At 43.3% G+C, this 14,942-nt stretch overlaps 1 protein-coding gene across 5 annotated transcripts in view; it reads left to right on the top strand.

The window, feature by feature from the left end:
• ADAMTS9 (ADAM metallopeptidase with thrombospondin type 1 motif 9) overlaps nucleotides 1-14,942 on the top strand; it is a 162,532-nt gene that overhangs the window by 126,927 nt on the left and 20,663 nt on the right. For all 5 annotated transcript variants that reach the window (XM_086367020.1, XM_086367022.1, XM_086367021.1 and 2 more), the window contains 3 exons: nucleotides 10,241-10,414; nucleotides 13,024-13,218; nucleotides 14,794-14,926. In XM_086367020.1, the coding sequence (XP_086223146.1) occupies nucleotides 10,241-10,414; nucleotides 13,024-13,218; nucleotides 14,794-14,926 (502 nt within the window). The remainder of the gene's footprint in view (nucleotides 1-10,240; nucleotides 10,415-13,023; nucleotides 13,219-14,793; nucleotides 14,927-14,942) is intronic.

The raw sequence follows: 14,942 nt of genomic DNA on the forward strand, positions 1-14,942 counted from the left end.
AGGATTTTCAACATTTAAAAAACTGTGAGTGCCTCTGAAGAACTGCTCCGTTGATGCAGAAATAGACCAATTTGTTTTTCTCCAAGTTAATGTCTAGTTAAAGAAAACACTAAGTGTCCCTGAGGAATGGCCTGGCTCTAGCAAGGATAGGACTTTCGTAGGGAGGATCCTCTGTTTCCAGTGGAGAAGATTCAGTTGTAGACAAGGGAGGAAAAGATATTTTTAAAAGCAATACTTTATCTACTGACATTGGAATGAAACAGAAAGTACAAGGTGTAAAATGTTCAGAGATAGGAAGTTGAGACAGGAATTTCCCACCAGGAATAGTTTTTCAGGACAGGAGAGACAGTGCCTGGCACTCTGGTGAGTGCTTTATATTCAGTTCAGTTCAGTTCAGTTCAGTTGCTCAGTCATGTCTGACTCTTTGCGACCCACATGTTTATTTTTATTATGGTGTAAGATTGAGGTCCAGTTTTATTCTTTTGCATATGGTGCTTTGGATATTATGAACCTTTTAACCATATTAATTCCTCCAGCCTATGAGCACAGAATCTTTCCATGTATTTCTGCCCTCTTCAGTGTCTTTTATTAGTTTTCAATGTACAGATCTTTCACCTCCTTGGTTAAATTTATTCCTAGGTGTTTTATTCTGTTTTATTCCATTTTAAATGGGATTTGTTTTCCTATAACTGCATTTTTAATCCTTGTGGGGATTCAGCCTTCCAGCTCTGTTCTTCCCTCTCTCTCACCTTCCTGATTGATTATTTCCATTGTTTTCAGTCATCTCTTTTCTTTAGGAGTCTCACCCTCTCTGCTAAAAGAAAACAAAAATTTTTTTTTTTCTCATTTTCCTTTTCAAAGGAAACTCTAGGGTTTTTTTTAATTATTATTTTCTTTTCTTTCTTTTCTTTTTTTCACTTTTATCAGACAGTGGTAGAGAGGAATAGCTAGAGCAGTTATATTTCAAATTAATTGTACTTGAGCCACACAAGTTGCTGGGAACCCCAGAGGCTGTAGAATTCTTCAGATGTGGTTCATATCCTGGCACTGCCACACTTCAGACGCCTGGCTTAGAACAAGGATGCCTAATTTTCTGAGCTGTGAGTTTGCCATCTATAAAATGGTAAAATGGTAACTATGCAAAGTCCCTCTGAGAAAACTATAAATAATCGAGTGGCTTGGGGATTGACAGGGTGAGATATGGAAGGGAGAAAAGATTTCTTCGTCTCTGCCTGTGTGTCACCACTCAACACTCTTTCTGATTCTTGCTTCAGACCTACCACTGCCTGCTCTCTCCCTCTCTGTCTTCATGTCCTGCCAAACTCCACCCTGTGTGACTGCTCCAAGGAGCACAGAGTAAGAGTGTTCAGAAATGAATCTAAGCTGACAGCTGACGCTGTAGCCAACTTTTGAAAACGCTGGAGTCAGTTGGGAAAATGCATGCTCCATTGACACTTCTTTCTGACTCACACAGACTAGAAATCTTGCCAGACATGCACTGAGGAGATCCTCTTCTCTAATCATCCAAAACGTGCCTAGAAATTTACATCTTTGCATGTGCCATGCAGATTGATCTTTCTAAATCCTTCCTCAAATATTGCTTTCAAGTGCCATGTAAGAACAGAAGACCTACGAAGAAAGCCTGGCCTGTGGCTAAATTTAGAAGCTGATCATACGGAAGCAATGAGAAAAGCAGACTCTGATAGTTACCCTCCTGCCAACATGCTTCCCCATCAGCCTGAACCCAAAGTAAAGAGTTGGAGACTAGTGGACCTGGTTAGTGAGGGGGATTGGAGGCCCTCATATGACACTAAGCTGGCCAAAGTGAGTCTCAGGGCTGCTAGATGGTAGAGGGAGAAGTTCCATCAAAAGCCATAGTTTCTCATTAGCAGGGCATGCTGGTGGTCCTTTCCTAACATCCCCTTGGCCACAAGGCTTCAAGGGAATGCTGTGAGCAATTGGGCAACCACCTTCATAAGCCATGTCAGGAAAAGAGTGGCCTCTCATCCTACTTACCTGGGGCAGCCCTGGTGTAATTGTCAATTGCCCCTACTTCCATGGTCTAAAGTGTCCTTGTTAAACAGTCAACTGGGTGGTCACTTGATAGTCCACCCCCTTCATGCTCCCCTCAATCAACCTTCACCTTCATTCTGGTTCTCTCCTCCTCTGCACCCACTCACTCCACTTCCATTTTACCTGATATGTGCAGACACATGTCTTAACTTCCCTCCCCTCATCAAGTGACACCTTGACCTAATGTCAGTGAGATGTCAGGGCACAGCCTTAGAGCCCAGTGAATCAGATGCTGGACACTTGCTACCCCCATCCCATCCTGTTATGGGAAGTTCTCTTCTTCTTAGCTGTTCTTGACAGCTAACTCAGAGCTGTTGTTTGCTTTCTACATGTGCATTTTTTCATTTTGCTTCCCCCTTGGACACTATTAAAAACCCACCTGCTTGTTGGCAAGATGTACTTCATGCCAGGCATATAGCAAATGGCACCCTCTTCTTCATGAGAAATAATCCAAGTGTCCACCTTGAGAAGCATGAGTTCCACCTATGCACAATAGCGTGATCATCAGGAATGTTGTATACAGTCACACAGGTTGTACACTGTACAAGCCCAAGGCTGCCATTCCCATAGGCTACAATGTGAGGGGCATCGTCTATGATTATCTGGCACAGTGGCCCTAATACAAATGATATTAAAAGTAACACATCTCGTTGTTCATTAAGCTATGGACCAAGCACTCTATTGAGTATTTTTATATGGAGGACCTCATTTAACCTTTTCCATAACTCTCTGGTGTTGTAATTAAATTTTTATCCTCACTTAAAGATGAGGAAGCTGGAGGCTTAGCTAAGTTAATTCATCCAAGTTCATGTAGTTACTAAGTAATAAGGCTGGGATTTGAAGCCCAGAAGCCTGACCTCAGGAATACATGCTCTGAATCGTTATAGTCTACCTCCTCCCGTGTTGACATGCACCCGAGGTGAATTCTTTTATTTTATTTTTGGCTTGGCCAGCCTCTTTCAGCATAGTTGGCATCAAAGTATTAGTAGAATTCTCTAGAGGGTGACTGCCCCACCCTCTTCTTAAAATGAAATTCTTGGTCCAGTTGGTTGATAATCAGACCTTAAGGCATGTGGTTGAGGGGAAGTCTTGATGAAGATGGAGCATGTCATTAGTCCCCTTTGTGTATTGAGAGGCCTGTTGACTATACTGGGGAAGGGGGATTAATGTTTATTCATGGTACCACAAGGATAGAGCCTGGACTTTCAGATATAGCACAAAATAATTGAAGAAGAGAAAAATGCTCTCTTCAGAAAACCACAGTGTTGTAAACAAGACCACCTGGGACTCTGGGAAATTGACATCAAATCTATGGGCTCCATTTACTTCATCTGCAAAATGGGTATTATATGTCAGACTTTGCTGAATCCGGGTCTTAGGTTAAATGAGGTTAAGGGAGGGATTCGGTGCAGTGCCTAGCATATTTTAGGCCTTTCGCAAATGTTACTCCTCATTGGTACATGAAGTCTTGATGGAGAGTTCAGATGATGACCACCGTTTCAGCAAAGACTGTGTATCACAGTGCTGGGCTTTTAAGATCACCTGCCAACTTTGGGCTAGTTATTTAGCTTTTCATTGCTCAGTTTTACTCACTTTTGAATTATTATGCTCTTGGGGCTGAGTTTAAGAAATTGACTTTTTAATTCTTTTGAAAATTACCATCATAACAAACTTATAATATTATAATCTATAAATTTATAGATTATCAAAAGCCCTATAAGTAAGCTAATGAATTTACTCATAGCTTACTTATAGGGCTTTTGATTAAATATGAATTCTGAGTATGTGGGTTATACATCCCTTAGCTTTAAGGAGTAAATCTTCCAGGACTTACGAGTGCTCTTTTTTTTTTACCTTTTCTTACCTTTACCCAGAATACTCTCCTTCCTCCCTAGTACCTCTGTAACACAATAAGGCTGACCTCCTCCTTTCCTTATTTGAGTGACCCTTGCTCATCCTTCAAGTCTCAGACAAGATGTCGTATCTTTTCAGAAGCCCTTGCTGATCATACCTCCCCTCGAATGACTGAGTCAGGTAGCCCTCCTGTCCACTCTCGTTGCACCTTGAAAATACTCTGCTTCAGTAGTTAGCGGTCTGAATCGTTTTTGCCCATCTTTGCTGTTGATATTGTCAGCTGTTTGAAGTCATAAAGCTTGTTCACCAGAGTTTTCCCCAGCTTTTAGCACAGTGGCATTGAAGACACTTTATGAATGAATGACTCCATGAATGAATGCAGTGAGAGAATAATAGGTAGAGGGAAGAGAGGAAGGAAGAAAAGAAGGAAGAGAAGGAAAGAGGAAGGAAGGAAGAGAGGGAGGGAGGGAGAGAGAAAGAAAGGAAGGAAGGAAGGAAGGAAGAAGAAAAGACTTTATAAAACAATACCTGGTAATTGGCTTCAACTCTAAAATCACAGCATTGTAACATGTCTTTTAGAATAGTCAAACAAGCTCTGTTTTTCCTGTAAGGACAGCTGTTTTACTTTCCTGTCACATTGCCATGGACAAGCTGTGCTCAGATCTGCCTGGCCTTTGTTGAGCTGCCCACCCCATGGCTGTTTGACCCAGTGCAGGGACTTGGACCACTCTAACGCATATTTGTATTCTAAAAACTTTTATTGATATCAGCTGTAAAATGATTCCCAAGTTCATCTTCTTAGCACAGAAAAATTAGTCATGAACTGCAGGTCCTTGGCCAGTTGGTTACAAAGATTTTATGAAGTTTACAGTAGGGAGTGATCAGGTTTTGATGTGTGAACAAGGGCCAAATACTAACTCTTTATTACTCATTCCTTCATTCATGTATTCAGCAAATCTTTATAGAGTCTGCAAAGTGCCAGGCATTAGGCGTTACGGTTACAATAGAAAATGTGGAATTGCTATGGTAGGGATTGATTATCTAGTGAAAGAGACGGACAGAAGACAAGCAAACAGATATGTTCTATGAAATCACCAATTATGAAAAGTGCTGTGATGGAAAAAAAAAACAATACAGACAAGGTGCTGAGATAGAGAATGATAGGCTAGCCCTACCTTCTCTAGGGTGGTCAGGGGTAAACGCCAAGAGGCAGTGATTCTAGGTAGAAGAGAGAAGGAGGACAGAGCCCAGCGTGTCTGTGGACTTGTGATCAGTGATTTTTGATGTTCCTACTGGGACACACTGAAGGCTGAGGTGATGGACATCTGTGTTTGTTTGTTTGTTTTAATCAATAAAGAATTTTAAAATTATGTACGTTTTTAGACATAATGCTATGACATAGTTAGTAGATTATAGTGCAAATATAATTTTTTGTGTGCCTTGGAAAACTAGGAAACCCATGTGACTCACTTTATTGTGATATTCCCTTTATTGTGATGATCTGGAACCAAACCCACTGTGTCTCTGAGGTGTGTTTGTATTGGTTGAATGAGTGAATGACTTTAAAGTTACAAAATGTATCCACACAGTTATTTCTGCCTTTTACCCTGGCACATATAATATTTTAGGACAAAGATGCCCAAACTCCACTTTTAAAATGAACCTGTTGTAATTTGAAGGTTATTTTTCCTTTTTTGGATGTAAAGCAATGTTAGGATAAATTAATTTTTACTGTCTGTTCCTTTTAGCCAAAGACTCTGTTTAGCACAAGCAGAACACCATACTGTCAAGTTCTTCACTTGTTCTTTTGCTTGCTTTCCCACACACTATTTAACAATGACAGCCTGACCCTAGTAAGAGCACAACACATTCTTTCCTCCATGGAGAAAATCAGCAACCATACAGGTTGAGCAGGTGAATATGAAGAATGATTTTCTTTCCTCCATGGTTAGAGCACCTAAGCAAAAAAAGTAAAGCAACTCGATTCCAGTCTTTTAGGAAAGACAATTTCTACTCATTGCATTAAATGATCCTTTTTAGACATCACCCTGTGGTCAGCCAAACTAGCTAAATAAAATAGTTCCTTAAAAGTTTATTTTATATCTTCCTCACCCTCAAATTTAAAATGTTATTTCCTCCCTGTGAGTTTCAACACATTTATAGTTACATGTAGCCCATGGAACAAGGAGCAAACTACCCAAGTTAACCCAGGGCTGTGATAGTTGCTTACTGAATCACAGATATGCTGAATTTCAGAGAGGCTGGTAGTGTGTCTTATATACTTTGTATAGAATTTTCTAAAAGCTATAAAGAAATTGGAGGAAAATCTTCTGAAAATTAAAATAAGCTTAGTTGAGCTTTTCCATCTGTTTTCCAGAATATTCTAGGTCATATTCCAGGACAGAGGTAAGAGTCATAAATCTTACATGGGCGGAATGGGTGGTATTACTGAAAGCTAATAAAATCCTATAGTATGGGCTGGATTGCTTTCTGGTTACCCAGCCCCTATACTCTGGTTAGGATTTAAAACCCCAGGAGAACGCCTATGCTAAGTGATTTTCAGAGCCACTGTTGACTCATTCCAAACCACTGGGCAAGTCACTTATTTACTTACTTTAGTTATTCTAAAAGTTATATTCAAAATAAGGTTTCCCAATGCCCTTTGCCACCATTGGCAAAGTAGTTTTTATGGTAGTTAAGCATTACTTAAGATCAAGGGAGAAACATCTAACAAGCAGAAAAGTAACCCTTGCTTTTCTGCTCTAAACTGTTACTTATTGATACAGCTTAAAGTCCTATGGATTAGTGAAAATGAAAGAGAACACTGGAAGGTTTAGTCCAGGTTGACTGCTCAGTAATCATGTTCTTCTCTGCGCTACCTAAGTCCTGATTTCTCAGGAATTACCTTTTCTGTGGGGAGTTAAGTATGTCTTCTGCACAGATCTACACATCACAAATTAGCCAGTTTTGTTTTGTAACATTCAATGGCTCATTTAGCTTTTTTTAATGAAGTAACAGAAACATTACTACTTCACAATGGTTCTCAGTATCCTTCGGGAGAAGAGAAATCCCCAAAACTGCTGAGTCAGAGCTGAGCTGCATCAGGCACAGCTAGTCTCCTGCACTGGGAGGAAAGGATTTACTCCTCTTTGCTCATCTCACACTGTTTTCTATTCAGATTTGTGCCCCAGAAAAATTATGAATGATTCCATAACCCTAGATGTTGAGTTTGAAGCAACAGAAATTTTAAATTAAATTTGCAAATATTTGATAAGGAGCTATCAAGATACAGCCACATACATACCCCCTCTACTTTTTCAAAGAACAAAGCAGCTCACAAAAGACATGGATATACCAGGTGACCCAGCATTTCTAACTCCTAAGGATACACCCAAAGGAATTGAAGTCAGGTGTTCAAATTTGCATACAAATGTTAATAGCAGCACTCTTCATAATAGCCAAAAGACTGAGACAACCCAAATGTCCATTAACATTTGAATAAACAAAAGGTGGTATATCCATACAATGGACTATTCAGCCATAAAAAGGAATGAAATACTGATCCATGCTCAATATGGCAAGACCTTGAAAGTATTCTGCTAATTGAAAGAAGCCAGACAAAAACAGGCCACATATTCGATGATTCCATTTTTATGAAATACCCAGAACAGGCAAATCCATGAAGACAGAAAGTAGCTTGGTAGTTGCAACAATATGAGAGAAAGAGGGAATGAGGAGTGATTGCTTAATGGGTGTAGGGTTCCCTTTTGGGGTGACATGATTTCACAACATGGCCAGTGATTACATGCCACTGAATTGTATACTTTCAAATGGTTAAAATGGTGAATGGATTATGTCTATTTTCCTAACCAAAAAAAAAAAAGAAAGAAGGAAGGAAGGAGAAAGGAAGGAAGAAATGAAGAAAGAAAGAAAAAGAAAAGCAAGGCAAGGGGTATATGAGGTAAGACATCTCTGGGTCAAGCTGAATTCCATACTCAAATGCCTTTGGGATAAGGCAGGTCATAAAAGCAAAGGAGACTTGTCAGAGACAAAAGAAAAATGGGATCTGTGATGCTCTCTAGACTAAAAGGAAAAAGTTTAAAATATATTATGTGAACGACAATGACAGTTCACAGTAGTCGGATAAGGCCCTGAGACAACAGAGTTTATAATCCCTGGTTAAAGGAAACCTAAGCTGTCCTTGACACAGGTTGGTTACAGTACCTTTCCTATGTAATCTAGAGTCTTGAAATGTTGAGTAACACAGATGCTTTAGATAGAACAGGCTTTGGAAGACCTTTAACAGCACAGATAACTAAGGTGAAACTTCTACAGTGGGGTTTGCTCTTGGTCAAAGTAAAATGAGATAAGTAATTTGTGGTCAGCACAAAGATCATTCTAGATTGAAACATACCACTTGCTCTATGTTCTCCACATGGTTTATGGGAATAAAAAACATCTATCCTGTTTACCTCACAAAGAGATGGATAGCCTGAGATCTTTAGGCGGCTAAATCCTAGTTTATTCATCTGAAAAATGGAAATTATAGTAGTGGCTCAATCTTGATCCCTAGCTGTCTACTTCTTTAATGTCCATCTTTGCTACTAAAACACAGCTCATCTCTGTGCTCTTTGTTTCCATTACCATTCATCCAGACCCATCATAGGGCCAGACACTTCTTAGGAACTTGGTGGATACTGGCCAGATGATCCAGGGATGACACCAATTCAGTCTGGAGAAGAAAAGCTATCCTCAGGTGCCTGAGGGTGGTTATTTGTAGGAAACAAAACTTGTCCTTTATGCTCCCTTGGAATTAACCACTAGGACAAGAGGTTGGAGTCAGCAAAGAGATAGGCTTAGTTCTGTGTTATGAAATGGACCACCTGAACAGGGAATAACTTCCCTGACTCTAGAGGTATTTCAACATCAATATCTAGAGGCCATATGTTTTAAAGAGATTTAGTGTTTGAGTGTGGAGAAGGCAATGGCACCCCACTCCAGTACTCTTGCCTGGAAAATCCCATGGATGGAGGAGCCTGGTGGGCTGCAGTCCATGGGGTTGCTAAGAGTTGGACACGACTGAGCGACTTCACTTTCACTTTTCACTTTCATGCATTGGAGAAGGAAATGGGAACCCACTCCAGTGTTCTTGCCTGGAGAATCCCAGGGACGGGAGAGCCTGGCGGGCTGCCGTCTATGGGGTCGCACAGTGTCGGACACGACTGAAGCAACTTAGCAGCAGCAGCAGCAGCAGCAGCAGCAGCAGTGTTTGAGTGAGTGAAGTAAGGTTCATTCCAAATCCAATTTTCATTCATTCACGCTTTCATTGCTTCATCCTGACAGTCACTTATTGAATGCTGATCATTATGGCAGAAACAGTATTGTTGTTACCAAGTTCAAGCTCATGCTGCTTGCCACATGACGTATCAGTAAATCGAGGGATGAGGTATTGGGGCAAGGAATAGCAATTTTCTGACTTTATTCAGAAAGCCAGTGGACCAAGAAGATGGTGGACTAGTGTCCCAAAGAACCATCTTAACCAGAGCTAGACTTACTGGTTGTTGCAGACTTCTTGATACCAGAATTCTTTGTTCTCAGAGCTGTCCAAGTAGGCCTGGTCACAAGGTTCCCATAAACCTCCAATAGGACCATTGTTATTTTCTTTTTGGCAACTTTTTATCCTTGTATGAATGAATACTTTAAAGGTCAGAGCTTTGAGAATGGGCTGTAACATACATTACAGGCAACATTCTTTTATAAAAGGTGCAGAGGCAGATGGCTAAGTACAGGCTGCTGCTGCTGCTGCTAAGTCGCTTCAGTCGTGTCTGACTCTGTGCAACCCCGTAGATGGCAGCCCACCAGGCTCCCCCGTCCCTGGGATTCTCCAGGCAAGAACACTGGAGTGGGCTGCCATTTCCTTCTTCAATGCATGAAAGTGAAAAGTGAAAGTGAAGTCGCTCAGTCGTGTCCGACCCTTAGGGACCCCATGGACTGCAGCCTACCAGGCTCCTCCATCCATGGGATTTTCCAGGCAAGAGTACTGGAGTGGGGTGCCATTGCCTTCTCCTAAGTACAGGCAACAGGGCACAAGAGTTAGAGCCAAAGGATTAGACCCCATATGGAGTCACGTGTGTTCTTTTCAGTTACATTGTTAAGTTACGAGGGTAAAATAATGAGTTCTCTGATAATACACTCAGCTATCTCCCAATCTTAAAGAGTATATAGAAAGGAAAATACATTATCACAATAACAAGACCTGAGAAATCATCTGTTATTCTTCCACATCACCACCTGTTTTGTCTGTCTGTAACAGTGCACCAAGACTTGTGGTGAAGGCTCCAGGTACCGGAAGGTGGTATGTGTGGATGAGGACAGAGGTGGTGAGGTTCACGGCGTGCACTGTGGCATGAGCTCACGGCCTGTGGACCGCGAGAGCTGTAGTCTGCAGCCCTGCGAGTATGTCTGGATCACAGGAGAATGGTCAGAGGTATGGTCTTGGGGGTTCTGGAACCGCCTTCAGGCAGCGATGGCCTAGGGGTGGCAGACTGATGAGGGCAAGAATGGGGGAGACGCACATCCACCTGTTGGTTCTTTCCCTGAGAACTGGAAGCCCTCAGACAAGTCCCTCAGCCTTCTGGGCTGGAGTCCTACATATGCAAACGGAGAGGTGCATGAGACGGTGTCCAAGCTCCCCTCAACTCTAAAATCATGTGAGTCACCCTGATGTCCTGTTATTATCATTAGGAAGGAATTCTTAGAGGATGGCTCTAGGTGCCTGAAGAAGGTTAAGTATAAGAAAATATCTTAGGGGACTTTCCTGGCAGTCCCGTGGTTAAGACTCTGTACAATGCAACAGGTATGAGTTTGATCCCTCTTCGGGGAACTAAGATCCCCCCCATGCTGCAGGGCACAGCCAAAAAAAAAAGAAAATATCTTAGCATGAGGGAGGCAATAAGAAATGGTGGGGACTGTGACAAACTAGCACATGGTGTATAAAAGGAACAGGTTCTCTTCCCCTCCAGTGAAGGCCATGCAGAAATGTGGGTCCTGTGTTAGCAGAGGTGATCTTTCAGAGTCAATCGTAGGATGTTCCCCACCTTATTCCTCTCTCCAACCCCCAGAGATGAGAGCCTCTTACACATCAGAACTCTGGTGTGCAAAGGATAAAGGAAGCCAGAGGCACTCAACATTTTCAGGATGCTCTTAACAGCTACTGAAGGGTGTGTATTCTTTTCAGAGCTGTGGAGGCCTCTGGATAGAACTTGACCGTTTGTGGAGCTCCCTTCCATTGCTATAAAAGACTACCTCCCAGCTCATTCCCCACATAAACGGGGATTCCTATTGCTCCTGTTTGGTAGGGGAGAAGGGTCTTAGCACCTGCCATCTCAGACGTTCAGCCTTTAATGCAGACTGAGGTCAAGGCGTGCATTTTAGGTACTCTAAAATACCCACAGCTTGGACGGACGCCATTTGTAAGCCATCTGCCCATGCATGACATACCTCAGACGAGCCCTGCACTCTGCTGGCCCGGTATCAACTGCATCTTTGGGCGTTTGAACAGCAGCAGCCAAAGAAGGAAGAAGTGGATAACAGAGTGTTTCCAAGTCTCAAGCCAGCTGGAAGGGAAGGCGCGAGGATGTTCTGCGTGCCTGTGGCTGGGCTGGCTCCCTCCTCTGTCTGAAACCCTGTCAAGGGGAGCCTTCCCCCTGGAAATGCTACAGGAGCAGCCAGCCATGTGGCTTAATGTGATAACTCAGGAGACAGCAGGAAAAAGAGACACTGGTTTTAATAGCAAGTGAGAACTGATGGAAGCTATGGTTGTTGTCGTTGTTTAGTAGCTAAGTTGTGTCCGACTCTTTGCAACCCCATGGACTGTAGCCTGTAAGGCTCCTCTGTCCATTGATTGGATTTTCCAGGCAGAGGATACTGGAATGGGTTGCCATTCTCTACTCCATAGGATTTTCCCTGACCAGGGATCAAACCTACATGTCCTGCATTGGCAGGCAGATTCTTTACGACTGAGCCAAGAAGCTATGATCCCTCACCCCGAGAAAAGCAAAACACACCGCATGCTGCATACAATTTCCAGGGTTCATCTGGCCCCTTCTTTGACCTTGGAAATCCTGAAACCCTAATTTTGTGTAACTTTTTTACAGCGAGTGGCCAATTATTTGATGACTTTTCCTAAAAGTATCATCAAAACTAAATTTGTTGGTTGATTTCTGTTCTCTTTTTAAAATAGTATATTATATAAATTATGTAGCTGAGGAAGTTGAACACAATCTAGAAATCTTACCAATAACCAATTAGATGTCCCATCACCGAAGGGAGCTGGGACACCTGTGAAAAACTTCTTTTTTCTCCTTTTCTGGATTGTCTGGGTATTTTTAAGTGCCATATAATTATGGCAAAAGGCATAAATGAGTGCATGATTTAGAGAGAGAGTGAAAGAGAAGCAGAAAGGTAATGTTTAAGTCAAGATACTGGATTGGCCAAAAAAGTTTGTTTGGACTACAAACCTGAACGAACTTTTTGGCCAACCCAATACATAGCCAGGGAGACAGGAGACAGGAGGGGTTGAGCAGAGGGCAGATGGGCCAGCAGACCATCGAGTAGGGAAGGATATTGTCCCACAGTCCTCTTTCGGCAAAGAGCCTGGATTTTACACAGAGGGCATCTCCAGCTCTCTCTGCATCTCACCGGGTCACTTCTCTGACGCAGTCATGGTAGGTTCAGAAAAGTGTGATTTGTCCACCCTTGTAGAGCTGTGGATGCTGTAAGTGGACCCAGAGACAGCCGGAGCGCCTCCCCCACCTGCTTCTCACCTTGAAAATCCAGAGCAGGGGCTTGAGGTGCCCCCGATGGGGGACTGTTTGGGGGCGCATATGCAGTAGCAGCATGGATCCTGGAAGGCTCCTGTAGGGCTTGCACATCCCCTGAGTGCTGTGGGCTGCTGCTTGTAGTGCGTAATAAGCTAATAAAGACAGCTCTCCGCGCCGTTGTCCCAGGGTCAGCGTTCGATGTGGAGGTCAGGGGCCTATTGTGGCTGCCCCCAGGCCCTGCTCCAACCTCTGTTCTCTACCCGCCTCTTCCCAGTGCTCAGTGACCTGTGGAAAGGGCTACAAACAAAGGCTGGTCTCCTGTAGCGAGATTTACACCGGGAAGGAGAATTACGAGTACAGCTACCAAACCACCATCAACTGCCCAGGCATGCAGCCGCCCAGTGTCCAGCCCTGCTTCCTGCGAGAGTGCCCTGTGTCAGCCACCTGGAGAGTGGGCAACTGGGGGAGTGTAAGTAGCCAACTGGGTGGTCATGGTGGCAAGCTGCTGGATCTCAGATCCTGACTCAAACATACCTTACCTGAGCTGTCCTAAGTGACTGCCTCCCAGGAGAGCCCTGGGAGAGAAACAGGACTTAGCATCATGAAATGGGCTGATAGGGAAAGAAAGCTTCTCTGATTTTTGGGTCTGGTGCTTAGAGCAGGGGCCGGGGGGTGGGGGTGGCTAGCCCTGAAGCCATACAGCCTCCATCTGATTCTTGGTTCTGCCACTTCCCAGTTGAACAGCCTTGGTGGTGGTGGTTCAGTCACTCAGTTTTGTCTGACTCTTTACAACCCCGTGGACTGCAGCATGCCAGGCTTCCCTGACCTTCACCATCTCTCAGAGCTTGCTCAAATTCAGTCCATTGAGTCAGTGGTGCAATCCAACTATCTCATCCTCTGTCGTCCCCATCTCCTCCTGCCTTTGATCTTTCCCAGCATCGGGGTCTTCTTCAATGAGTCGGTTCTTTGCATCAGGTGGCCAAAGTATTAGAGCTTCAGCTTCAGCATCAGTCCTTCCAGTGAATATTCAGGACTGATTTCTTTAGGATTGACTTGTTTGATCTTTGGACAAGGTGCCAAAAGTTCATGTCTGTTTCCTCCCCTGCAGAATGGGTTATGAAGATGAAATGAATATTCATGCATAAAAACCACTTGGGTTATAATGACACCTTTTTAAGTTCCACATGTTTGACCACAATTTAAAATTAAAAAGCACCCAGAATTCTTGTCTTTCCCCTAATAAGGGTTATAGAAGTGTTCACTGTTGTAGCTTCTGTTGCTAAGAAACCTGTTTGTCCCTCTGGATCAGGAATTCTTGGTTGAGTTAGGATTACAACAGGTAAGAATATTTGAAATTGAAACTGCCATAGAAAATTGCCCCAGCCTCCTGGCTGCTGACTATGAGACTTTCACTGATGTGAAGTGATGATCAGGCAGAAGTTTGGGACCAGTTGAAAGTCGTTAAGGTTTCAATCTTGGATCCACCATGACCTTAAACAAATTTCCTCACATTTGAGCCCCAATTTTCCCTCTGTAAAAATAGAATAAAATCCCATGGATGGAGGAGCCTGGTAGGCTGCAGTCCATGGGGTCACCAAGAGTTGGATGCTTAACTGAGCGACTTCACTTTCACTTTTTACTTCCATGCATTGGAGAGGGAAATGGCAACCCATTCCAGTGTTCTTGCCTGGAGAATCCCAGGGATGGCGGAACCTGGTGGGCTGCCGTCTATGGGGTCGCACAGAGTCGGACACGACTGAAGCGACTTAGCAGCAGCAGCAGTACTATCTCATAGGGTGATTGCAAGGCTTAGATGAGAAAATTATTAACTTCTCATATGCTTGAATACCTATGTAGGTACATGAGTACATATGTACAGGCATGTATGTATAGAACTCAGCACAAAGACTGGCCCATAGGAAGTGCTGTCCAAGTATTGGGTATTTGTTTTCAGCAGCAAACCTCTAAGCTCTGAGCTCCATGCTTCGGGAAGCCCAGTCCCCCAGGTTCCACAGACCCATCACTGACCCTGCTCTGCTTACAGTGCTCCGTGTCTTGTGGCGTGGGAGTGATGCATAGGTCTGTGCAGTGTCTCACCAACGATGACCAGCCCAGCCACTTATGCCCTGCTGACCTGAAGCCGGAAGAAAGAAAAACCTGCCACAATATCTATAACTGTAAGTCAGCAAACCA

Source organism: Bos grunniens, chromosome 22, assembly GCF_055505025.1.
Source record: "Bos grunniens cultivar Pamir isolate PY7600 chromosome 22, Bosgru_T2T1.0, whole genome shotgun sequence".
In the NCBI taxonomy this organism is placed as follows: Eukaryota; Metazoa; Chordata; class Mammalia; order Artiodactyla; family Bovidae; genus Bos; species Bos grunniens.